Below are 27,826 nucleotides of genomic sequence, written 5' to 3'. Positions count from 1 at the left end.
ACAAGTTCAATGCTATTAAAGCACTTTAAACTTTAAATCAAAGCATTTTGTTTTTTCATATAAAATAAACACATTTTTATGCATTTTAGAAGTTTTGGGGCTTTTTTTTGGCTCCTGCGCTGCTGAAATCAGGGCGTCCCTTATTTCTATTTCTGAAAGGTGGCAACCCTAGTTCCGGCTGAAGCAGCCGGGTTGAAAGGAATTCAAGCGGCCCTTTGTTCTGAGAGGAGTCACATGGACGGGGGTCACATGACCGTCGCCGACCCCCAATCACGAGGAGAGGGGGTGACTTCCTGTCCACACCCCCAGGAATGACTGGGCTGAACGGGTCACATGACCTGGACTGTTTCTGAGGAACTTCTTCAGCCCAGACAGGTTTATGGGATGTCTGGTGAGGTCATTACCAGTGTTGTGCTAGTTACTGAAAAATAGTAACTAGTTACCGTTACTAGTTACTTCATTAAAAAGTAACTCAGTTATTTAGACCAAAAAGTAATGCGTTAGTATGAAAAGTAACGTTTTAGTTACTTTAAAAAAAAAAACATTATTTTAAATGCCCCCATTAATGCCCCTCTAGCCTTGATTTCAGCAGGTACTGTATGGATTTGCATTGTGCATCATGCTGCATTCTGATTGGCTAAACCGTCTCCCCGCTTCTTCACTTCCTGTATCAATAACGTTGGTTGCTTAGCAACAAGCTGAGAACGGCCAATGAGCTTCAGCAGCAGCTCAAGAACGGGAGCCTTTGATGAATCATTCATTACAGTTACATTCATTACAGTCTCAGAATCCATGGTGGCAGGTCGGTTTATAAGAAGAGAAAAGAGCAACAACAATGACCCATAACTATGTTCTTCTCTGGTAAAAACACACCTGCACCGCAGGCTTTAGGAGAAAAAGACGCTACAGAGCGAGTCGGGATGCAGCAGCAGCTCAAAAGAGCAGTGAAAAACGTGCGAGGCGGTGCTGATCTCCGCAATTTGAAGCCTTGTATAAAATAAAAGGTTCACACTTCGCGCATTTCACTTATCACTAGTTCTTTTTGGAACGTAACTCCCGCAAAAAACGAGGGATTACTGTAATGACAATATCTCCACGTTGCGAAACTCGCCTTCTCTTGGCTCGCCGTGATCGTCATGTTTTTGAATAAACACACTATGTTTCCTCCAGTCTCCTCTGTGGGGAAAAAAAGCTTCACTGTAGCTGCAGAAATAACGGAATAACGCACCGTTTGGTAACGGTAATTGAATTACTGAATTTAAAAAGTAATGCGTGAGAGTATTAGTTACTGCCAAAACTAACGGCGTTACTGTAACGCGTTACTAAATAACGCATTAGTCCCAACACTGGTCATTACCCAGCAGCCCCAGGGGGATCACAGTCCGAGCCAGCAGAGCAGCCCGGAGCATGACGCTCCCGCCGCCGTGCGCCAGAGTCGCTTTAAAAGCTCCTCTACTATCTGAATGCGTCTCCATGGGAACTGACTCCTCCCCGACAAATACAAGAAAGTGGGCAGAGCCAGCAGCCCCGGGGAGCTCTGGGTAATGCCAGAGACGTTCTATAAACGAGACAGCCCACTACGGTTGTGTTTCCTGTATCTGTGTCACGTGACTGCCCCGCCCCTTTACGAGACTAACAGCAGGTCCTGAGTCTATTGAGTCCTATGGGAAAAGTGAACGTGAGCACAGATTATTACCAATTCTTTCGCCCCATAGTAACCTAAGTAAATATGGGACCCATTTTTCAAAAGCCACAAACCTTCTGAACATTCTGACACCAAAATGGAAATTTTCAGACCGACAGATTAGGAGAAAATGAACTTTGTTTGAGACCTGTCTCTGTCTGAGCAACACACTCTCGCGAGATTTCCCATTGGATAAACTGAAATTTAAAATGAAAATAAAACTTGCTTTTTTACTTAATAATACTGTTATTGTTATTATTGAAGTCTTTTTGGAAGGGAAAAAAAAGAATATTAGACTTATCCCATGATCTTGTACTGGGTTGATATCAGACATTAAAGTAGCAGATTAAAAAAAGACGAGCGGCAAAATAAGGCGCAAATATTAAAGTTTACTGTATCTAGTGCTGTATGTTCCAAAACAATGTGGAGAGAGGGGCGGCCACGCCCACTTAGGAGACAGGAAGTGTAAACCATTTCATACCATTGGCAGAAACGGTAATGCGTTTTCTTCTGTATAGAGTATCTTTGGTAATTCTAATCAATACAGACGGGTCCAGGCCTTCAACGCTGCCAGACACAGTCGCCATGGCGACCCGCTCTGGGGGGGCAGGGGTATTTATGTTCCTCATAAAGTGAAATTATATACATTTATCAAGCTGTTATTCCACGTCAGCGGTTAGCGTAAGCTAACTGTGACTGATATAAGGTGGGCATGGCCAGTCGACTTCCGGGCTTTTCCATGAGCAAGACAGGACCAGGACCAGGACCAGGACCAGGACTAGGATTAGGACCAGGACCAGGACCAGGACCAGGACCAGGACCAGCCCCTCCGGGGTGTGTGTCTCCATGACACTGCAGCGCCACACGAGAAACCCGTTGCCCCTAACGACAACGCAGCCGACCGTCTTATCTGCTGTTCTCCATCTTCTTTTTTTTTCATTCAATATAATTACAACATATCTCTTTCCTTGAATGAAAGGGAACAGAAAGAAGGCTAAGCTTATTTTATCTGTCCCTTTTTCCTAAGAAATCAAATTTCAATTAATGTAATAATAAAAAAACAGAAACATCCTGCACAAGGAGGGCAAAGACCCAACATTGTGTGAGGGATATAGGCCCATCAGCTTACTCTGTAACGATTTAAAATTATTAACAAACATACTGGCACAGAGAATGCAGAAGTGTATATCAAAACTAATTAAACCAGATCAAACTGGCTTTATACCATCTAGACAAGGAGCTAATAATGTCAGGAGAACATTAAATCTGATATCATGCAGAAACAAAACCAAAACTACAACAAAGTTATAAAATAACACAAAACAGCTGTCGTCAAACACAGATAGTCGTATTCTTTTTTGATTCAAAGAAAAAAAAATGACAATGGTGCTAAAAAGAGAGAGAGAAAAAAAGAAAACCCACCTAAATTCTGATTCTCATTTCCTCTCATACCCTTTTATTTTCCTTCTCGGACACAGTCTGTTTGAACTCCTCCCCTCTGGACGGCGCTACAGAGCTCTGTAGCCAAAACCTCAGACTCAGAGACAGTTTCTTCCCCCGAGCTGTTGCTCTGAGTCTCAGAGGAATCACCCACTGTGCAATAGTAATGATAATAATGATAACCACAATCATATGCTGTAACAATGCACCTTTCAATAACCATGTCTACCTCATACTGCTGCACCTTTCACTTTTTTTTTTAATTGTATATATGTTAATAAGAGCTGTCATTTGTCTATTTACTGTACAGTGAGCAGAAATAACCGAGTCAAATTCCCTGTTTGACCTGACTTAAAATAAACCTGATTCTGATTCTCATATCCTTTTATTTTCCTCTTTTTTTTTTTATTGAACACAATTCACAAACAAAAACACACATTTATACAAATTGCTAGTGGAGGAAATATAATACAATATAAGAAAATAGAACATATTTTGGGAGGTATCATGAACAAGAGACAAACACACAAACAATAAGGAAAACATAAATAAACTTAATAACAAAAACAGTAAGGCGTCTTAAGGCAAATAGCATCGACATTTCAGAAAGAGATTAAAATAAAAGATACTTTGATATATCAGCTAATAGTTTTTTGACTTATTTGACTTAATTTTTTTTATTTTTATAGAGACAAAAAAACGTTTGAAATCATTTAAAAAACATTGGAAAGAGGGCTTCATTTTTCTCCACTTACAACAGTGTAAATTATATTTAGCCAGTAAACGAATGACATTAACCAAGAGAGACACTGATTTGTTAATTGTATCTATGTAAAAAATAATGAATACTTTATTACAGACTCAAAAGGTTCCATATAAAATACATAAAAATTACAGGTCACACATTAAAATACATGTGTAGTGGCCACTCACGAGCAGGACCCTGTTTAACTGTTTAACTATTTAAGTTAAACAGTTAAACTTTAACTGTTTAACTGTTTAACTGTTTAAGTTAAACAGTTTTTAACCTCCCGTTACCAACGGTAACAGAACACCAACAGAAAACACATCGTCATCATTAATAACGGCTAGATTCTTGTGAATTTTAACCTAAACAGTTAAACAGTTAAACAGTTAAACAGTTAAACAGTTAAAAAGTGTCCTGCTCGTGAGTGGCCACTACACATGCAAACATCTGTTCCAATGTTTCCATAGTCCAGATGTGAACCTTCTATCACTCCGTTTGATGTTAGTGAGTGCAGTTATTAGACAATTTTCTGACTCATGGAGTCGACACATAAATTTAAACATAAAATTCCTCAGCAGAGCATGGAAGGTGGGGACATAACAATTAACAAATAAAGTGCTTGCACTTGTCCATCTTGGAAGCTTAAGGAGGATCCTGAACGCATCATTATATGCAGTACTGGAGTTGAGGGGGGATGAGGGGGGATGGCATCCCCCCTGAAATAAAAACGGTCAAAATCATCCCCCCTTTAAAACTTAATCAATGAATGTGGTTTTACTGCTATTTCAACATTTAGAGTCATCACCAGAAAAATAACTTATTTGACAATTTTCACCTGTTTCATGTAAATTTTCACTTGAAATAAGTAGAAAAATCTGCCAGTGGGACAAGATTTATCTTCTCATTACAAGCAAAAAAATCTTGTTCCACTGGCAGATTTTTCTACTTATTTTAAGTGAAAATCTACTTGAAACAGGTGAAAATTGTTGTTTTTTTCCAGTGATGAGTCTTGTTTTAAGTGTAATAAGATTTTTTTTTAGTAAAATGAGACATTTTAACTAGAAATAGGACAAATATTCTTATTTTGAGTTTTTGCAGTGATCCATTTTACTTATCCTGTGAAGGACAGAGTCATATTGATAAGTTCAGAAAACTGTTTTTTATTGTTGTGTTTTGATGTATTTGTTGTAAGCCCAGTGGATATTTAAAGCTTACAGAAGGCTGCATTTAACTGCTGCTATGTCATTCCTGCAGTATTTCTGCAGGTGTTTTGGTCACTGCTATTATTTGTAATATATTATATTATTTGTAATCAGCACAAATTATCTGTCCCCATATGATAAAATCCACCATCCGACCTGATTTTTTTTTTACAACTCGAGTACTGATTATATGATACCTGCAACTTCTTTAGCTAGATAATTTAGATAATATAAGCGATTTTCTAATTTTTCCTCCTCGGTATTTTGCAATAAAATCAGTTTCAATCTCAACCGACGCTTCCTTCTCATCAGACGCGCCGCAGCCAATCAGCGCTCGCCTCTGCTGGCCGCTCGGCCAATCAGCGCCGTCCACGAGGTGCAGCTCCGGGGGGGGCGGGGCGGTCCGACGGGGATCCTCCGCCAGCCAATCAGCAGCTGACATTTGACAGGAGCCGTTTACCGGCCGACCAATCAGGGCGTGGCGGGGGCGGGGCTTTCCCCTGCCATATCCACCACGTGACCCTCCTCGGCAGCTCCAGGCGGTCGCATCGCAGAGCTAGAGGTGAGTCGCAAAGCGCCGCAAATCACACTTTTTACCCCCGTAGCGGACCGGGGTTCGGGTGTTCGCGGGGGTGACCCGCCCCACGGTGTTAACACGCGCCGTAAAACACGCACACGGGGCCGGGTTTTGCGGCGTTTGTGAGGGAGGTGTGACGGCACGCTGTCCGCGGAGCTAGCAGGCTAGCAGGCTAATCCCGGTGCTGCCAATCCTCGCTACAGCAGAGAAATTATACTTTAGGGTTCTGCGTCTGTTTTCAAAGTCTGATTGCCCCATCTTTTCTTGCACGATGTAAAATTGATAAGGGATGTTGAGTATTTGATCCTTCAAAATACAACTACCCATGACATGAATTGCGTTACACTTAGTGAATATTATACGATAATGAGGGAAAAAAACCCAATTCTATCGCTTTATTTTATATTCATTCAGCCATTGGCCTTTATTTAAGCAGGCAGGTCATTAAGAACTCACTCTTATTTACAATGACGGCCTGACAAGTGACAAGGACCACTTGGGAGGGGGGAGGGAAGTGGGCTAGGGAGTAAAACACAGTACAATTGTAGCTCTACAAAAGGTAGAAAACCATTAGAGAGCATTTTTAGGCAAAGCAGCAGAAATTGGCAGAACACCGGACCAACGTGGACCACCGAGACCCTCCTGGACCTGGGACTCTCGTGGACCCGGGACTCTCCAGTTAGTTAGTTAGTTAGTTAATATTTATTTTGGTCAGTCACAAACATACAGTTTTCTAGGCTTTCTAAGCTGACTTAATAAACTTGATTCTGATAACACAGGTTTTTCTCTGGTCAACATTGTGATTATTTTGACCGAAAAGGTCTGGGCTTGAAGCATAAAGCTTATCTTGCCCACCTTTTGATAGACTATACAAAAAGAACAAATGGACCCGAGACCCTCCAAACCCCTTAACAGCACGGTAATCACGCCCATAATGAATGACTCCACCTGGAGGGGGGTTAAAACTGAAATAAAACAATAATAAAACGTTCAGATGGTTAAAAGTGCTGGGTGGTGACGTCAGAGCGGTTAATTGGGCTGATAATTAGACGTAGTTTGATCAGGAGGAGGATAAGACTTGAGATTATCTGGTGGATTAGTGGGCAGGCAGATCCAGGGGCAGCCCTGAGCAGTACCGGGTCTGGCCACACGGGGACCGACAGGTCCTGGTCCGAGGACCTCGGCCTCCGAGGGATGGCCTCTTAAGAGACGGAGAGAAGGATGACCGGTCTGAGACGGACGGAGAGAAGGATGAGACGGATGGAGAGAAGGATGAGACGGATGGAGAGAAGGATGATCCATCTTAGACGGACGGAGAGAAGGATGAGATGAATGGAGAGAAGGATGACCGGTCTGAGACAGACGGAGAGAAGGATGAGATGGACGGAGAGAAGGATGACCCCTCTGAGACGGACGGGGAGAAGGATGACCGGTCTGAGACGGACGGAGAGAAGTGACCGGACGGAGAGAAGGGTGACCCCTCTGAGACGGACGGAGAGAAGGATGAGATGGACGGAGAGAACGATGACCCCTCTGAGATGGACGGAGCGAAAGATGACCGGTCTGAGACGGACGGAGAGAACGATGAGATGGACGAAGAGAAGGATGACCGGTCTGAGACGGACGGAGAGAAGGATGAGACGGACGGAGAGAAGGATGACCCCTCTGAGACAGACGAAGAGAAAGATGACCGGTCTGAGACGGACGGAGAGAAGGATGAGACGCACGGAGAGAAGGGTGACCAGAGCTACAGAAGTGTGACTAAACGTACTAAATCGGAACAATTTGGAGAATCCGTCTGAACACAGGAACCTCTGTTCCACGTCGGTCTCAGTCCAGTAAACGGTGATTTGTTCCTAGAAAACATTTCTATTTTAGTTATTTACGATGAAACGACTGGAATCCAAACAGATGTGAGACCTAAAGTGGAAAGTTTAGTCACTTTCTTGGTTTCCATCTTCGTTCGTGGCCTCGTTTTATGTCAATTACATTTTCCACTCTGCTGCTAATCTCGCGCGTAACCTTTTAAATATTGATACAAAATGTATTCAAATACACCTTTTTTAGTTGCTATGATATATTCATTTTGAATTTGGTGTCTTTAGTTTATAGTAGGAATCTAATATGGTTAAGTTTTTCTAGCTTTGTCATTTTTTATTTTTGGAGAAGATTAACCCAACTATTCAGCCAAAAATTGAATAATTACGATAATTTAACTCATAAATAAATACAAACAGGCTAAAATAAAAAATAATCTGGTTATTATTAATTTGATTAGTTTTCTTTACAGTGGTGCTAGCATTGACAGCAATGGCATTTAGTATTCATATTTGAGTCGTAGGGTTGCGAATTTCTGAAAAATAGACTTATGTTTTGCTAAAAGTTGAAATAAAATTAAACTTCCTGAGACCAGCGTTACTCTCCTTACAGACTAGTATCGTATGATTTATATAGAACTAAAAAAGGGGTCCCAGTCTAGAACCCTGTGGAACGCCAGTCCCAACGGGTTTCTGTGGAGTTTTTACATGAAACAAGATTTTAAGTGTTCAAAGAAGCAAAAATGAGCCGACCTGATTATTGATTTGATTTATCAGCTTATTATATTTTCTTTTTTTTCTTTTATTTGGAAAAGCCTTGATTTCACAGATGCAGATTTACGTAGCGTCAAAATCACTTCAAGTAAGTCAACATAACATTGGCATGACATTTTGTAGAACTTCTGATGTCCAATTTGCCTCCTGGCTCTTCCCAGAATTTTCTTTTTGTAAAATATTTAAATGGAAAGCTTCTCATCTTAAATATTACATACAGAAAATTACACACAAAGCAGAATGAGTTAAGATCGTGCTGTAGATTATATCATATTACAAAACACGTTTTGATCCCACTCCTTATTTTTGTCAAGTTAGCAAAAGTCAGACCTAATAGGTTTTATGTACTTAGACCACATCTTTGGGACTAGTTAGTAGTCGAGTCAATCCTTAAAAGCACTGGAGTCAATCACATTTCTCCTTCTCGATTTTTAGAGAGAGTGGCAACTTTTCCATTACATATATTTCATATATTCCTATCCATTCATCTATAGTGGGGGATTCAGTTTTTAACCACCTCCTTGTAACAGCTTTTTTGCTCGCTGCAAGCAGTATCTGTAGCAGTTTCTTATCTTTGTTATTCCACCCTTCAAATTGGATGTCACCCATATTATATAGTAGAGTATCAAACCGGTAAGGAATTTTGACTCCAAATATATTATCGTTTGTGATTTCCCCCCCAAATGGGGTATTATCACCAGTTTCAGAGGAGTGAGGTGACTGGCGTTCACACGGAAGCATCTGCTCGTGTCAGAGGAACTGGTCGGTCCGGTTCTCCCAACGGGCCGCTTCAACCGTTTAACTGACGTCTGAGCGACCCCGGCGTTGAGCAACGGACGCGTGGAGGGACCTGTGGGTGCTGCAGGAACTTCACCTGTCCAGATTCCTTCCTACCAGAACCAGTTTCCCACCCGTCAGGTTTTTGGGCGTGGCTTGAGGTTGCCACGCCCAGAAACTGGCGTCTGGCTTCAACACGTTATTGTACGAAAACTCGCTCAGTTCCCTCGGAGCTCCGTCAGGCGTCTCCGTCTCCATCAGGCATCTCCGTCTGGCGTCTCCGTCAGGTGCCCCAGCTCTGATATGTGATTAAGAGCAACCTGCCGCCGTGGCGTCGCCCGACCGGAAGGATAACAGCCTGGTTTCATTCAGCTGATTAAGATTAAGCTACGTCCTCTCGGCCAATCAGAGGCCACCGTTAAATCTCATTACTCCGCAGACGGCAGGAAGAGCTGCTGCTCCGTGGGAGGGAAAACCTGGCGGAAAGATTCAGACCTGAGAAATCAAATCATTCGGCCATTAAAACGTCAAAATCTGGAAAATTAAAAAAAGCTGGTGAAAGTTATTGTTCCCTGAATGAGGTTTAGAGGCGTCCGAAGGAGTTAAACCCCTAAATCCACCTCCTGAATGTCATTGTACTTCTTATTAAGAATTGAACCAAGACCAGGACTAGTTCATCTCAAGACCGAGACCAAATAGAAACCTAGTAATGTCCTGATCCTGCGTGATTGTAGAACATCAGCTTCATCCTGGTTCAGCTAGTTTCCATATGAGCTTGTTTTCAACTGCAGCTCAATAACACAGAGAAGTGGATGATGATGTTGAACTCACTATAAATGTTTTCATCCATCAGCTGAGATCAGATATGTGTGGCGACTGCACTACCGCTATTTCTACACTATTGGAGGATTGACTCCAGTGCTTTTAAGGATTGACACGACTACTAACTAGTCCCAAAGTCCTCTAGCAGAATAACCAGCTCCAACACCCCCCTCCACATCAGAAAAGTCATGAATAGTAAATGTTACTGATTTAAATGGGACTGAATTTGGAGATGAAACCTGAATTTTAGATATTAAAGATTGAAATTACATAATTTACCATTAAAGTAATCAGATTACACGTATATCAGCATCACTGAAATGGACCTGATGCTTAATCAATCACAACGATGTGCAAATATTATTCATATATTTATTCAAACAAGGCCGTTATAAAGACCAGGACCACAAAAAAGTGGTCTTGAGACATACATGTCTATCAAATATTAATAATAATAATAATAAATAAATAAAAGTACAGCTGCATGCTTCAGTCATCACCTCAAAACTACACCTCGAAGCTAAGCTAACAGATGTGGGAGTGGGGGGGGGGGGGGTCTAGGTGGCGGTTGGGGGCGTCTTGGGTTGCCGTGGCGACCTGCTGCAGGTTAATCTGATGAGGTGTGTGTGTGTGTGTGTGTGGTGAGTAACTCAGCCGTCCTGCAGGGATCTGATTAAGGTTGCCGGCGCTGGCTGGTCTCCATGGCGATGAGTGGGGTTTATAGTTTTATCTGGATCCTCATCAGCTCCAGCAAAACTGCAGATATTCCTCCTGGGGTTCGACACATAATACACAGTACATTACAACAAAAAATTTAAATCAAACCTAAAGAGGAAGCATATAAAAAGATAAGTAATTCCTTTTAACATTTAAATACAAATAAAAACAATACATATTCATACATTTTATAACATCAACAAATTCAAACAATGTATAGTTATCATAGTTTGCACCAATAACCATTTTTGATAAATATTCATATACATATATATATATATATATATATATATATATATATATATATATATATATATATATATATATATATATATATATAAAAAAATGTTGCCGGGGGAACGTGGGTTAACAGTTAGAGGGCGGCGGTTAGGAAACCCGCTCCAGAACATACGGGACCGGGGCCGGTTCTGCTGCTACATGTCTCATGGAAAGGTCGTATCTGAGGAACGGCCCGACCGATACGGACCCGGGTCGGTGTTATCCGGTCCCTAGCGTCCCCCCACCTGACCCCCGTCCCCCTGGTCTCCACAGATCATGCATTCGAGGGCGGTGTTCCTTCTGCTGGCGGCAGGCCTCCTGGTCCTGGGCCAGACCCCGGCCTGCCGGGCCCACGGAGAGCTGGAGGACGCGCTCGGGGACGAGGACATGGACGTGGAGGACGAGCTGGACCTGGGGATGGTCGGCGCCGAGGAGGACGACGACGGGGACCTGGACGGAGACGTGCAGGACGACGAGGCCCCGCCCACACCCAAGACCCCGCCCGTACCCAAGGTAGGAGGAGCCTGTTGAGTCGACCTGGTTCTTCTGGGTCGGGGGGGAGGAGAAGTCTGCACGGTTTCCCAAGATGCATTTGTCTCAGGAGGTCGTTTAGATAACGAACCACTGAGCTGATCTACTGATTTACCGACATGCTGATCTACCGACCTGCTGAACTACCGACCTGTTGACCTGCTGATCTACCGGCCTGCTGATCTACTGATCTGTTGACCTGCTGATCTATCGACCTGTTGACATGCTGATCTGCCGATCTACCGACCTGTTGACCTGCTGATCTATCGACCTGTTGACCTGCTGATCTATCGACCTGCTGATCTACTGATCTGTTGACCTGCTGATCTATCGACCTGTTGACCTGCTGATCTATCGACCTGCTGATCTACTGATCTGTTGACATGCTGATCTGCCGATCTACCGACCTGTTGACCTGCTGATCTGCCGATCTGCCGACCTGTTGACCTGCTGATCTGCCGATCTACCGACCTGTTGACCTGCTGATCTGCCGATCTACCGACCTGCTGATCTGCCGATCTACCGACCTGTTGACCTGCTGATCTGCCGATCTGCCGACCTGTTGACCTGCTGATCTGCCGATCTACCGACCTGTTGACCTGCTGATCTGCCGATCTACCGACCTGTTGACCTGCTGATCTGCCGATCTACCGACCTGTTGACCTGCTGATCTGCCGATCTGCCGACCTGTTGACCTGCTGATCTGCCGATCTACCGACCTGTTGACATGCTGATCTGCCGATCTACCGACCTGCTGATCTGCCGATCTACCGACCTGTTGATCTACCGGCCTGCTGATCTACTGACCTGTTGACATGCTGATCTGCCGATCTACCGACCTGTTGACCTGCTGATCTGCTAATCTACCGACCTGCTGATCTACTGACCTGTTGACCTGCTGATCTGCCGACCTGCTGATCTACCGACCTGTTGACCTGCTGATCTATCGACCTGCTGATCTACTGATCTGTTGACCTGCTGATCTGCCGATCTACCGACCTGTTGACCTGCTGATCTGCTAATCTACCGACCTGCTGATCTACTGACCTGCTGATCTACTGATCTGTTGACCTGCTGATCTGCCGACCTGTTGACATGCTGATCTATCGACCTGCTGATCTACTGATCTGTTGACATGCTGATCTGCCGATCTACCGACCTGTTGACCTGCTGATCTACCGACCTGCTGATCTGCCGATCTACCGACCTGTTGACCTGCTGATCTACCGACCTGCTGATCTGCCGACCTGCTGATCTACCGACCTGTTGATCTACCGACCTGTTGACCTACTAGGGGGTTAACGATACACTAATCTCACGATAACGATACGATATTATAGCAGTTAGGGCTGAACGATTTTTGAAAATCTAATTGCTATTTTTTTCCTCAATATTGCGATTGCGATTTAATATGCGATTATTTTTTTCAAGGTCCTGTTCTCATGTATTTTTCAACTACACAAGCAATAAATCAGTCTGTTTTATAATAAACAATGCCAGATTTATTTAAAGCACAGATTACAACAATAAAGAAAACAAATTTGTGCCTTTACCTCTTTAACACGTCTACACATGGGTCGTTCTCTCTGAACCCAAACCGGGTTAAACTTTAGCCAAAACGAGGCGTAGTTTAATAGAAAAACACAGAAAAACTCCCACAGGGAACAAAAAACCTTCCTCACAGGCAGTACTCGAAAAAAAAATCAGGGGGGATGGTGGATTTTATCATATGGGGACAGATAATTTGTGCTGATTACAAATAATAAAATATATAACAAATAATAGCACTGACCTGCAGAAATACTGCAGGAATGGCATAGCAGCAGTTAAATGCAGCCTTCTGTAAGCTTTAAATATCCACTGGGCTTACATCAAATACATCAAAACACAACAATAAAAAACTGTTTTCTGAACTTATCAATATGACTCTGTCCTTCACAGGATAAGTCAAATGGATCACTGCAAAAACTCAAAATCTTAACGAGAATATTTGTCTTATTTCTAGTTAAAATGTCTCATTTTAGTGAAAGAAAATCTCATTACACTTAAAACAAGACTCATCACTGGAAAAAAACAACAATTTTCCCCTGTTTCAAGTAGATTTTCACTTAAAATAAGTAGAAAAATCTGCCAGTGGAACAAAATTTTTTTTTGCTTGTAATAAGAAGATAAATCTTGTCCCACTGGCAGATTTTCCTACTTATTTCAGGTGAAAATTTACTTGAAACAGGTGAAAATTGTCACATTTTTCTGGTGTTATTTTTCTGGTGATGACTCTAAATGTTGAAATAGCAGTAAAACCACATTCATTGATGAAATGACATAAGGGACATCAGAACTTCTTCATAAATAACTCAAAAATCACAGAGAGAAAAAAAAACACCAGCAAACTAACAAACAAACCAATAAAGCTTAACAAAACAAACCAGCAATTAACAACTCACAGCCGCTCTTTAACTTCTCCTGATGAGCTGAAAGGGCTGCAGCTGGTTTAAGGCTGATTTATGGTTCCGCGTTACACCAACGCAGAGCCTACGCCGTAAGGTACGCGGTACGCGCATCGTACGGAGCGCGTCGCCGCGTAACCTACGGCGTAAGCTCTGCGTCGATTTAACGCAGGACCATAAATCAGGCTTCACAGCGCAACTGTCCGCCCGGCTCGTGCTCGGCGCCGCGCGCAGCTCCTCGCCGACTCCGCGTTCATATATTTAATACATTTATAAAGCCCATATATTTATAAAGCCCTGCCTTGCCGAGCCCCAACCCTGAGGCCACGGTAGATACAGTAGGTTACAGGCGGACACGCAGCACTGTTGACTTTTTTTCTCTGCCGGCAACGTGACCAGATCACGTGACTGGTCAAATCGCAGCCTTTGCGGTTAGAAAATCTCGTTTTATCACATTGCGATATTATCGCAAATGCAATTAATCGTACAATCATCGTGCAATTAAAGCCCTAATAGCAGTATTTTTTAACAACCTTGAATGAGGAACATATGACTGGAAAAAATTGTCTTTTATTTGAAAGACACAAAATACAAAACAATGCTTTGCATTTGCCCCATTGTTCCAGTTTGTAATGCTTTATAACTGTTTAAGTTTTAAAGAGAAAGCCAGGCCAACCATTTTCCACAAACTGAACTAAAAGTAAATGTCAGGTTTGCATTATGCATCTTCAGTTTCATACAAGTACAAATATTTTGCCACAAACCGAATAGTTTCTCTCATGTATGATTTGACTTTTTTCTTTTCCAGAAATTTAACAACTAAAATTAAATAAATAAATAAAATTAAATAAATACATACAATTTTACATCATAAAAAAGATTGATTCATGATCACCTTATAAGTGTAAGAGGAGATTTATTTTTGTTAAGAAGGTTATTTTGGTAATTCAGGGTTCATTATTTTATAAATATATTCTGATATATTGTTACACCCCTATGATCTACTGACCTACTGACCTACTGACCTGCTGATCTACTGTAGTACTTCCAGCAGGGTTAATCCCTCCGTCGTCGTGGTAACCCGCTCCCCTGTGTCTCTGACCTCCAGGTGACCTACAAGGCCCCGGAGCCGATGGGGGAGCACTTCTTCGCCGAGTCCTTTGACCGCGGGACTCTGGACGGGTGAGGAACAACAATCAGAACCAGAACGTTCAGGGTTCTGACCCGGATGGTCTCAGTACCAGAACCCCGTGGTTCTGGTACTGAGACCGGTTGTCTTTGTCCAGGTGGGTTCTGTCCAGCGCCAAGAAGGAGGACACGGACGAGGACATCGCCAAGTACGACGGTAGGTCCGGCGGCCCGGCCCGCCCTCCCCAGAACCGGTCACCTGGTGCCGTGGTTCTGGTTCTGACCCGTGTCCCCCCCCAGGGAAGTGGTCCGTGGAGGAGATGCGGGACAGCAAGCTGCCCGGAGACAAGGGCCTGGTTCTGAAGTCCCGGGCCAAGCACCACGCCATCTCGGCCCAGCTGCTGCGACCGTTCACCTTCGAGTCCGGCCCGCTCATCGTGCAGTAAGTGTCCACGCGGCGGGTCGGGGCGGTTCTGACTACGGCTTGGTATTGATTAAATGTCAAGAATTAATTTGATTCTTAAGATTCAGAATCGATTATCAAGATTTGATTCGATTCTGATATTGATTTGGGTTAGTGTTATTAAAACAGTTTTTTGAGCTGTTGCATGAATTACATGACTGTAGTTCTGCAACATATTAATACTAGTATTATATTGAGATTCAACAGCAAGTATTGCAGCTAATGATGCTGTAAGGACCAATCAGCTCCCAGAATGCTGATAGAACTGCTTTCAGAAACATCGTGGGTCAGAATTACCAAACAGATCCAGGGAGGAAACAGAGACGGATGAAATCGGTTTATTTTTTCCCACATTCCATTTTAATAGTATTTAACAGTATTTTAAATTTTAATCAATTTTTGTTCTATTTCAGTTTTACATTTTTGAGAATTCGGTTTTTAGCATATTATGCAAATGTAACCCCAAGACAGTATATAAAGTAATGCAATTATAACTGAAAACTTTAATGTTTTCATACCTTTAAACATATTTAAAGGCAAAAACATGGTACCAATTATTCTTGTGTCCAACAAAACATTCCTTTTTTGGGAACAAACAAAAAAATACCAAAAGTTGTAATTATGATAAAAAAATCGATCTCTAGACATACGAATTGATTTTTAGGAATGAATATGGGAATCGATTTACAATCGGAAAGTCGATTTTTTTTCTCAACACAGGCCTAGTTCTGAATAGGGCTGCAACTAACGACTATTTTAATAGTCTACTTGTCACCGACTATTGAAACGATTAGTCGACTAATCGGATAATTTTTTTTAAATTTAGTATGAGGTTGCTTTAATTATGTGTCAAATGATAATAAACACAAGAAAAATGGCACTAGAGCCCTGCTATAGCGGGACTGTTTCCTTCATCCTGCTCCCGCCCGCATCCGCAAAACTCTGAGAATTCATGCCTGCACGGTGCACAATAATAGAGATGCATTGATTTAGTGTCTTCTCCCGTCCCGCAAGAGAAATGTCCAGACAAATCTGATTTAATGTTAATAACATGATAATTGTGTAGCTTGATGGATGCACCTGACTGAAAGTTAAATGCAAATCCATCATTGTCATCGCATGATTTTTCGCCTTTCGCGCAGCATCAATTATGATTGAGGTTAAAGCAACGAGAGTAGGCTGTGAGTGGCTCAAATAATACTAATAAATAACATGAAATAAACAAAGTTAACGAATGAAACAAATTAATTTAACAAATGAAAATAGGCTTAATGTCTTACCAAGGCGAGTCCGTTTCGTTCAACACTCAACGTGCTTTCTCTTCAAATGCATTAGCGACGTGCACCCGTGAAAAGCAAAGTCGGCTTTGCAAACCTTGCAAGTCATCTCTTTATTCGCCGTATCGAGGCTAAAATGCTCCCAAACTTTTGAAGTTTTATTACGGGCAGCTGCTGAGACGCTATCATGCATACGCGACTCTCAGCAGAGATTGTATTGAAGTGAGACGCCTCACTCCGTTGGAGAAACACGTCTGGCGACAACTGTCGACAATGGAATTCATTGTCGGCAATTTTGATTATCGATTTTTGTCGACGTCGATGAATCGTTGCAGCCCTAGTTCTGACCCGGTTCTTGTCTGCGCAGGTACGAGGTGAACTTCCAGTCCGGCATCGACTGCGGCGGCGCCTACGTGAAGCTGCTGTCCCAGACGCCAGAGCTGAGCCTGGTGGGTACCGTGGGGGTCGGGGGTCGCGCCCCAGCCGGGCCGTGGTACCAGAACTCTGGTGTCTCTCTTGCAGGAGGAGTTTGTGGACAAGACGCCCTACACCATCATGTTCGGACCAGACAAGTGCGGCGAAGACTACAAGCTGCACTTCATCTTCCGGCACCGGAACCCCAAGACCGGAGAGGTTGAGGAGAAACACGCCAAGAAGCCCGACGCCGACCTGCGGGGATATTACACCGACAAGAAGACACATCTGTACACACTGGGTAGGATACACACACACACACACACACACACGTACACACTGGGTAGGAAACAGACACCTGTAATTGGGATTTAATATGCCATTATTTTTTCAAGGGTCCTGTTCTCATGTATTTTTCAACTACACAAGCAATAAATCAGTCTGTTTTATAATAAACAATGTAAGATTTATTTAAAGCACAGATTACAACAATAGATTACAGATTACAACACGTCTACACACGTCTGTACACAGGAGTGTTATGGGTCGTTCTCTGAACCCAATCGCACAACACCAAACCAGGTTAAACTTTAGCCAAAACGAGGCGTAGTTTAATAGAAAAACAAATAATTCAAAAATCACAGGGAATAAAAAAACACTAGCAAACTAACAAACAAACCAACAAAGCTCAGAGTTAACAAAACGAACCAGCAATGAACAACTGGCAGCCCCGCTCTTTAACCTCCTGATGAGCTGAAGAAAGAAAGATTCCCCTAGTACTCCCACAATGGGGAAATTCTTTCTCTGCATTTAACCCATTTTCTAGTTGAACTAGTAGCAGTGGTCTGCCATGCAATGGCACGGCGCCCAGGGAGCAGTAAGGGTTAAAAGGTGGTTGACTTTGGTTGCAATCCAGGGGCTTGAACCTCCAGACTCCAGCCCTCCTCTGTAACCACTAGGCTGCCACTCCCCTTTAACCTCCTGATGAGCTGACGAGCTGGAGGTTCAGGCTCACAGCGCGACTCAAGGCTGATTTATGGTTCCGCATTACACCAACGCAGAGCCTACGCCGTAGGCTCTGCGTCGATTTAACGCAGAACCATAATTCAGGCTTTACTGTCCGCCGGCGCGCGCCCGGCTCGTGCTCCTCGCCATGCCGACTCCGCGCTCATATATTTAATAAATTTATAAAGCCCATATATTTATAAATCCCCGCCTGGCCGACGCTGAGGCCATGGTTACGTGGCACCGCTCTGCTCACTCGCACATTACGTGACCAGATCACGTGAGAGATCAACAGGTCAAATCGCAGCCTTTGCGGTTAGAAAATCTCGTTTTATCACATTGCGATATTATCGCAAATGCAATTAATCATTCAGCCCTAGTAGAGACACACACACACACACACACACACACACACACACACACACACACACACACTCTCTCTAAACCTGTAGTCCAGACCACCTAGACCCAGAGTATTAAGACCAGACCAGACCCAGACCTCCCACTCAGACCTGGTTCTGACCTGGTTCTGACCCCTCCCTCCCCCCCAGTGCTGAACCCCGACAACACCTTCGAGGTTCTGGTGGACCAGACTCTGGTGAACAGCGGCAGCCTGCTGACGGACATGACACCGCCCGTCAACCCGCCCGCCGAGATCGAGGACCCCGACGACAGCAAGCCCGACGACTGGGACGAGAGACCCAAGATCCAGGACCCAGACGCCGCCAAGCCCGAGGACTGGTGAGTACCGCTGACGTCTGGTTGCCGTGGTTACGGGTGCCTGGTTGCCTTGGTTACGGGTTAGTGACGCTCCCCCCTACCCGCAGGGACGAGGACGCCCCGGCTCAGGTCGCGGACCAGGACGCCGTGAAACCAGACGGCTGGCTGGACGACGAGCCCGAGTACATCGGAGACCCGGACGCCGTCAAGCCTGAGGACTGGTGGGTAACCGTGGCAACGCCGCCTCACGACCCCCCCCCCCCCCCCCCAGGTCCCGTTCTGACCTCCGTCTCTGTCCCGCAGGGACGAGGACATGGACGGCGAGTGGGAGGCCCCCCAGGTCCCCAACCCGGCCTGCGAGACGGCCCCCGGCTGCGGCGCCTGGACCCGGCCCATGGTGGACAACCCCAACTACAGGGGCAAGTGGAAGCCCCCCATGATCGACAACCCCAACTACCAGGTGAGTCCCTGGACCAGGTCCTGGACCCGGTCTCCACTAGAGATGCACCAATCACTGATCTCCAAAAGCAGTATCTGCCGATCCCGATAGCATGAGAGCTATTGAAATCCATCCAAGTTCTTCAATATTGTTGTCTCATGTACAACACTGACATCATATTATTAGGATATGAGAAAGTATCATGAATTGTCTTTTTTTATTTCAGGCTGAGGCAATATTTCACCCTCTAGTCCAGGGGTGTCGGACTCCAGTCCTCGTGGGCCGGTGTCCCTGCAGGTTTTAGATGTTTCCCTGCTTCATTGCACCATGATACAAGTGACTGTCATCAACAGAACTATCCAGACTTTGATGACAAGCTGGTGACGATGATTAATTAGAATCAGGTGTGTTAAAGCAGTGAAACATCTAAAACATGCAGGATACCGGCCCTCTGGGATTCAGTTTGACACCTGTGCTCTAGAGTATAATAATAAATGTGTACAACACAACAAGTGCACCAACACAGACATGTCACTCTCTAAAAGTTGATACAAGTTGTAAACTATAAACCTTAGTTTTTCTGTGGAAAAAGGAATTAAATCTTAAAATTAATTATGTAATTATTAAGCTTTGTAAAAGCTTTAGCAATAGCATTTGCCGCGTGTGAAGAAACTCATGTGAGTGAAGCAAAACTCTTCACACTAGAACTCCAAATGTCACTCGTGAAGCGACTGACACGACTGTCGTCCTGCGTGAGGGTTTGGATGTGACTGTATATAGTCTAGTAAAACTCAGACATTCATCAGTAAAATATTAACGACTCTGCAGCGCGTACCGGGATCCAAGCAGCTAACGATGTGTTTAAACCCGAAAGCAGCTGATGATCAAGGCTTATGAATCCATTACCTTACGATATAGTTCTTATTTTTCTTGCTGTCCTTTATAGTTCTCTGTTACGTTCAGCTGAGTTAGCGCCGTTGCTCCTTTTCTTTCTCTGCCTTAAAGGCAGCCAACTTTGGCAACTCAATATACTCCTTTTGTGTGAGAAACTTTCAAATGTCTTATCAGCTTCGTTGTGTTGAAATTTTTTAATAACATTCCTCTTCGGGGTATTTCCTTTGAACACCTTGCAAACTGCAAATTTGTTGTACTTTTTGGACATTGTAAAACTTGGCGGTTTGTTGTTGTAAACGTCATCAAATCGGCCGCTTTGAACTATTTTCCGATCTCTGATCAAAACCGATCAGAGCATTATCAGCCGATACCGATCGGTTGCCGATCGATCGGTGTATCTCTAGTGCTGACTCAACTCTCTGGTTCCAGGGCATCTGGAAGCCCAGGAAGATCGCCAACCCGGCGTTCTTCGAGGACCTGCAGCCGTTCAAGATGATCCCCTTCGGCGCCGTGGGGCTGGAGCTCTGGTCCATGACCTCCGACATCTTCTTTGACAACTTCTTCATCACCAACGACCGCAACACGGCTGAGCGCTGGGCCACCGACGGCTGGGGGCTGAAGAAGGCCGCGGAGGGCGCCGCCGAGGTGAGTCCGGGTTCACGCAGGGCCCCAGGGTCGTCGTCCTGGAACCTCCAGAGGAGCAGGAAACTCCATAACTCAGTTTAGACGGTATGACCATATAAGGAGATCTGCTCTCTGTGACATCATCAAGTGCGAGTTGTAGAAAAAAAGCTTCCAGAGGACGAGGATTTGATCCAAAGGAGCAGAAAACCACGGCTGGTTTTCTGTTTTTTGATTCAAATGTCAAGATCGGAATCGAATCAAATCTTGATAATCGATTCTGAATCTTAAGAATCAGAATCGATTATCAAGATTTGATTCGATTCCGATATGGATTTGGGTTAGTTAGTTATTAAAACTGTTTTTTGAGCTGTTGAATGAATTATATGACTATAGTTATGCAACATATTAATACTAGTATTATATTGAGATTCAACAGCAATTATTGGCAGCTAATGATGCTGTAAGGACCAATCAGCTCCCAGAATGCTGATATCACTGCTTTCAGAAACATTGTGGGGCAGAATTATCAAACAGATCCAGAGCAGCAAACAGAGACGGTTTTATTTTTGACCAGATTCTGGTTTTATTTTTTTTCCCAGATTCTGGTTTTAATTTTTTCCATTTTTGGTCTATTTCAGTTTTTAATTTGGTTTTTAGCATTTGATGCAAATGTAACCCCAAGACAGTATATAAAGTAATGAAATACAGACAATTTATGTAATTATAACTGAAAACTTTAATGTTTTCATACCTTTTTAAACATATTTAAAGGCAAAAACATGGCACCAGTTGTTCTTGTGTCCAACAAAACATTCCTTTTTTGGGGATAAACAAAAAAATACCAAATGTTGTAATGTAATGATGAAAAACAAATCGATCTTTGGACATACGAATTGATTTTTAGGAATTAATATGAGAATTGACTTTTTGAACACAAGCCTGCAGAAAACTCCTAACTCAGTTTAGACAGTATGACCATATAAGGAGATCTGCTCTCTGTGACATCATCAAGAGCGAGTTGTAGAAAAAAAGCTTCCAGAGAGAGGTTTTCAGCTCCGTGTAACGCAGCAATTTGTGCTGCTACGTTTACTATGCTATGTTTACGAGCCTCGGGTTACGTGATGATGGTTGATCATAGCGATGTTTAAGGCCTCGCTGGTTCCTGGGGGGCCCAACAGTTCCGGGAAGAGTTCTGGGCTCATGAATGTCTCTCGTTGCAGCCCGGTCTGGCTGCTCAGATGCTCAACGCTGCGGAGGAGCGTCCGTGGCTCTGGGTCGTGTATGTCCTGACAGTAGCGCTGCCGCTCGTGCTCATCGTCGTCTTCTGCTGCACTGGCAAGGTAACGCACGCACACACACACACACACACACACACACACACACACACACACACACTTGCCCGTGTGGGTCGTCTCCATAGAAATTACATGTTGTACTTTAATGCCTTCTGTTTGCTCCTGGAAGCTAATAGAAGCTCGTATAGAGAACGGTATCGGGCCGAGTTCAGAACCCTGTGGAACACCACGACCAGTTCGGCTCATGAAGACTCCTTGTGCACTTGAACAATTATATTTGTTTAGTTTTTTCTTTACTTATCTTGCACTTTATGTCCAGCACCTGCGATGAAGCAGCTGTAACTTCGTTGTTCCGAAATATGAACAATGACGATAAAGAATCTTGAAACTGGATATTAATCAGTAGGGGTGTAACGATACACTAATCTCACGATACAGTACGATACACGATATTGCCAATATCGCGATACACTTTGTCACCTCCACGACACGTATTGTGACGTTTTTGTATCGAGAAATTTCGTGGCACGATATATTGTTACACCCCTATTAATCAGATAAGTTATCGTGAAAGTTTTTGTTGCATTTTTATTTATGTATGTTGTAACTGTCCGCAGCGACGATCTCAACCAGCTCAGGGTCAGATGAGTCTCTCCAGCTTACAGGGAGATTATAACGAAGCCGGACCCCCGACCCGCCGCGCCTCTGGCCCCGCCCCCGGCCCGGTGACTGCTAGCATAGCTTCACGTGGTGTTCTCGTGTGTGTGGTGGGCTAGCGTAGCTCTGTGGTGGGCTAGCGTAGCTCTGTGGTGGTCGTGACGTCGTCGTGGGTCCATCACGGGCCGGTTCTGGTTCAGGGGCCTCCCGGGTCCTGAACCAGAACCTCGGCTGGTAGTGAGTGAGAGGATCTCTGAGGTCTCGGGGACCCAGACTGAACCTCTGTGGTGTTTTGTCCTGCAGAAGACGGCGGCGGCGTCTCCGGCGGAGTACAAGAAGACGGATGAACCTCAGCCCGACGTGAAGGAGGAAGAGGAGGAGGAAGAGGAGAAGAAGAAGAGCAGTCCAGGTGCTTGCCGCTCGCCGCCCCGAGAACCGGAGCTCCGTCAGACTCCTGCCCTCTGTAATCGTCTGGTTTCTGTTTCAGCCGGCGGAGAAAAGAGCGACGGAGAGGACGGTCCTGCTGAAGGAGAGGAGGACGGAGAAGAAGAGGAGGAGGAGGAGGGAGACGGAGACAAGGACGACGAGAAGGAAGACGAGAAGGGGGCCTCAGGAGACGAGGTGAGTTACTCACCCGTTGGTGTCACGAATCAAGAATCTGACGCTCGAAGATGAAAGACAGTGGTTCTCCAGGGGATTCCCAGGGCTCTCTAGGAATCTCTGAGAATCCCCAGGGATCTCAAGTGTTCTCTAGTGCAACCCTCTTCCAACCCCCGGGCCTTGGCCCGGTACCGGGCCGTGGGTCATTTGCTACCGGGCGCACAGAAAGAAAAAAATATTTCTGTATCCCCGACTGATGATGGTTGACTCTGAAACTGATGGTTCACAATGTTTTTATTCTTTGGATATACAGTAAATACACTGCAAACACACCATAAGAGCTATAAAGGAATAAAATAAAATAGAGTTAGTCTTTCTACATTCATATAAGTTTCATTTAACTTAAATACAGACTGACACAGCTGCTCCCTCTGTCATTAATAAAGCTACTGTTAACCACAATACATGAATAACCACTGCAACCAAACTCAAGCTGGACAAAATTACGGAATAAAATTTGCAAAGAAAACAAATCCTTATCAGAAGGTGCTTTTTGTGTCAGTTAGGCTCCACTTTAGCATTCCCGACACTCGTTTAGTCTTTCAGACAAACTTTCTACTGCTGTTAAACTTTTACCGTTAAAGTCCGAAGCGCCGGATGTTTACGAGGTCGCGGCGAGACGCCTTCATAATAAAAGCACTAAATATCGGTCTCATTAATATATAACAAATAAAATAAAAGCCTGGCTTTAAATAACGTTAATGAGAAAACAAACATAAGAACTCATTTATAGAAATACTCATATTAAAGGTCATTTTACAATTTCCATTATTTTATTTTTTCGAAAATGTTTCATTATTATTATTATTGTTATTACTATAGAGTAAATATCACAGTTTTTAATGCTGATCTTGTCATTTTTATTTAGTTTTTATCAGCTACACCTTTTAGATTGGGCTGTGAAAATATTGTTAGACATTAAACCGCGGTACAGAAAAGGTTGGGGACCACTGATCTAGGGATCCCCAGGGTTCTCTGGGGATCTTTAGTGATCTCTAGGGATCCACCAGAGTTCCCCAGGGTTCTCTGGGGATCTTTAGTGATCTCCAGTGTTCTCCAGGATCCACCAGGGTTCTCCAATCGTCCTGGATGATGTGGTTTTAGGAACCATCTTTGTTTAGTTGTTTTAGGGTCAGTCTTGTCGTCTGTGTCACCGGCTCTCGTCTTCTCCCCCCAGAAGCTGGAGGAGGAGGTTCTCCGGCGGTCCCCCAGGAGCAGGAGAGTGAGGAAGGAATGATGTCCCCGAGTCCACGTCCCTGACCTCTACGCCCCTCCTCCCCTTCCTCCTCCTCCTCTTCCTCGACTCCTCTGCTCTGAGGCGACGAAGCCTGAATGGAACCAGTGGAAGCAGTGACAGGAAATCAATCGACGTCCACGAGGACCCTCCCACCTGATGATGATGATGATGAAGAAGATGATTCCGGACTGCGTTTGTGTGACTGACTGAAAGCATTTTTGTTCTTTTTAAGAGATTAACTGAGATTCACTAAAACTTCCTGCACCATTCCTAAACTCCACCCGAGCGACCTGTCTGCTGAAGCTCCGCCCCCTGGCTGCCTCCACCAACCAGCAGCCAGCGTCAGATCTTCGCCGCAGGTGGAGGTGAACGGACTGTCCACGAACGGGTTTCCGAACACGGGAAGTTTGAAATGTCTAACCTCCGAACCGATAACTAACTACTAACCGTTTCTAACGTCTAGCTGCCTGAAGTGACCCGTATGTAGCGCGCCGTCCGCCAGGGCGCCGGGAGCATCCGAGGGATGAACCGGGAACACTCCGACCTCCTTCCCCTCGTCTTTCTGTTTTTGTTTGTTCTGAAGCGTTTGCTGCCGACTCTGCGGTTTCAGACATTGTAAATCTGAGTTTATAGAAGTAAAGTACGAGTTTATAGAAGTTTATAGAGTTTTAAGTCTGAATTTTAGTGCGTCTGAATCTGAGGTTTGTGGGGTTAGTTGTCGGTTCTGACCCGGTGAACGGCAGCAGGCCCAGTCCTCCGACGTCTGTGGCGATTCGTGGAGTCTGAATTCAGTTTTTAGTTTTTCCAGTTTTTGTTGAAGAGCGGAGCGTCGTCTGCGTAGAGAATCGCGTCAGCCGCGCCCGCCGTCTCGCCGTCGTTATAGTAACAGTCTTCCTGCCGCCTGCTCCACCTCCGCTTCACCAGACGACCCTGGGGCGGCTCCAGAGCTCCGCCCAGTCCGACCGCGGCCCGCCGCGCCGGCCCCTCGCTCGCCAACACTAAAACAGGAGCCGGTGTGGGCAGCGTCAGAGCTCTGCACCAATCAGAGCCCGCCTCCGGCTGGAACCCCCCGTCAGTAATCATCTCTGCTCTGTCCACCGTCTCTTCTCGAGCTCGCCAGGTAGCCCCGCCCGGCGTTGGGAGAGGGCGCCTGTTTCTGGTTTCCAGGAGAATTGATTATTTATTGAAACTCCAGCAGGAGTCAAACTCGTTAAAAAGGCTTCAAAGCTCAAATCGACGTCACCGGGAGTCACGTGACCGGGACAAGCCACGCCCCCCGCCACCTCCGAGCTCCCGTCATGTGACGGGGTTCGCGTTAAAAACTGAAATACATTTTACTTTTGATAAAAACGGACAAATCAGTAACATAAACGTGGAATCGTACAACTCTGTTTAAAACTGGCAAATAAAGTTCATTTCTCACCAGAAACACCTCATTCTCCTGCTTCTCCGAGTCTAACGTGTTTGTTTTGCTGCGTCACCGTCAGATCTGACGACTCAGCGTTTTTACGGCGTGAGTCACGGAACTGGCTCCGCCCACCGCTCTGCTGTGATTGGCTGTTTTTTTTCTGTTACGTTTCAATGATCCGAGCGAAATACTGTGATGCCGTTTGTGTGCGTGTGTGTGAGAGCAGAGTCGGCGCTGGTTTTGGTGAATAAAAAAAAAGACCAAATGGAACCGAGCCGTTGCCTCCAGAGTGTTTCCTGTTCCCCGGTTCGGTTCCGTCCAGGAGCTCGTCCCCATGTGCGCTCCGGCGGGATGTTTTGGTAGTTTGCTGCTCCGGGAGATTCAGGGGGGAGGTAACACGATGCCACGAGGGAACGACATCAGCGATCATCTTAGAGAAGCAACAGTTAATGTTTAAGGAGAAAACGAGATTAATGAGTTGAGTGAGCAGCGTGAACGTAGCATTTAAGTCGTAAATGTTCAAGATTTTTTACTTTCTTCTTCTTTTTTTAGTTTTTGATGTGATTAACTTCCAGACGGTTCACTAAGGTCAAATCTGGCCCCTCGGACCCCCTAGTGGCCGCAGGGCCTCTCCACACAAACATGAAACTACTGAAGGATCGAGGTGTTTAATGATGATTATGTGGTGACAATAAAGTTGTTATAAATGCTTAACAAGACCCGACAGTCAGGTGATTCTGACTTCTAACCCCAAAATGATGTTTAATTAGTGAGTAGTTTTAATGTTCAACTTTATATACAATCTTTTATATATGAAATTGTTTAAAAAGCCCCAACTATTGTAGATTAGTGGTTCTGTTGGGCCTCTTAGAGGTCTGGAGGACTTCAGTACCGGAGTCACTTATCTAAACTTGTGCGTCATGTGGCGCAGGCTCTGCCCCTTTTACGTGAACAGGGACTCCCCGCAGACGAAGACCTGAACCGAGGTGGATCCTTCTTGGTTTCTGTGTGCCGGACCATCAAATAAAGACTCGCAGTTTCTGTAAAAACACAAGTATTTTTCTCTTCTGTCGGGGAACCGAGGCCCGGAGCGTCGGCGGCCGCGTCGTCAGGGAACAAGGGCAGGTCTCAGGAACCTAAGTGAAGCTGGCACTGGCACAACAAGCAGAGCCTGAAAACTGGATCAAGTATCCTGCGAGGGAAGTTCAGGAATGTGCTTTGTTGCTCAGTTTCCAGATAACTGTGTTAGCCTTTATTCCTCCACGAGTCCTGCGTTTCTTCACGCGGGCCGTGGTTTCGTCTGGAATCCAGGACAAGAGGTTCCTGGAGTCATCAAAAGTCATCAACAAAAGAGATTTCTTGCCATTTTCTCATGAGGTTAGTTTTATTTGGCATCCTGTCCAGCTGCAACACGTCCTGAACGAGTCAGTAAACCTCGGGAAACACTGTTCTGGTGGTGACGAAGCCGTGAAGAGTCTCAGAAGAGTTCCTGGGTTCCAGACGTGTTCCTGAAGACCAGTCTGGACCACATGGTGCCTCGTTAGCCAGCGAAACATCTCAGGAACATAAGTCAGTGTCATCTGCGTATAAACTGACGTTTCGGATGAGTCTGAGCCGTCTTGAGTCGTCTCACACTGAAATTTCTTCTGATTCCTGGTTTAATCAAATCTGAAACACATTTGATGACAAAGCGGAGATCTTCTATTCATCCTGGTCACATCTGGAGGCCGTGGCGTCCGTGGACTGAAGAGGAGAAGGTTTGTTTTTCAGGGTCTGTTCTGGGAGGAAAC

General features: G+C 44.7%; 1 protein-coding gene across 4 annotated transcripts; it reads left to right on the top strand.

Moving 5' to 3' along the window:
• Positions 1-5,557: 5,557 nt before the first annotated feature.
• On the top strand, positions 5,558-26,310 carry canx (calnexin). Of its 4 annotated transcripts, none has more exons than XM_061724827.1 (16): positions 5,558-5,636; positions 11,111-11,350; positions 14,924-14,997; positions 15,102-15,160; positions 15,244-15,385; positions 17,051-17,132; positions 17,206-17,398; positions 18,654-18,843; positions 18,930-19,043; positions 19,126-19,282; positions 20,585-20,800; positions 22,000-22,119; positions 22,692-22,799; positions 23,035-23,140; positions 23,219-23,352; positions 24,572-26,310. In XM_061724827.1, the coding sequence occupies exons 2-16, from the start codon at positions 11,114-11,116 to the stop codon at positions 24,626-24,628; spliced, it is 1,989 nt and encodes a 662-aa protein (XP_061580811.1). In that variant the 5' UTR covers positions 5,558-5,636; positions 11,111-11,113; the 3' UTR covers positions 24,629-26,310. The 4 variants fall into 4 exon arrangements, with proteins under 4 accessions (XP_061580811.1, XP_061580810.1, XP_061580813.1 ...); XM_061724826.1 differs by having other exon boundaries at positions 24,569-26,310; XM_061724829.1 differs by lacking the exon at positions 22,692-22,799.
• Positions 26,311-27,826: the final 1,516 nt, after the last annotated feature.

The sequence above is a fragment of the Cololabis saira genome, chromosome 7 (genome assembly GCF_033807715.1).
Source record: "Cololabis saira isolate AMF1-May2022 chromosome 7, fColSai1.1, whole genome shotgun sequence".
NCBI lineage: Eukaryota > Metazoa > Chordata > Actinopteri > Beloniformes > Belonidae > Cololabis > Cololabis saira.
Note: the sequence above shows the minus strand (reverse complement) of the source record. Positions and strands in the feature narration are given on the sequence as shown.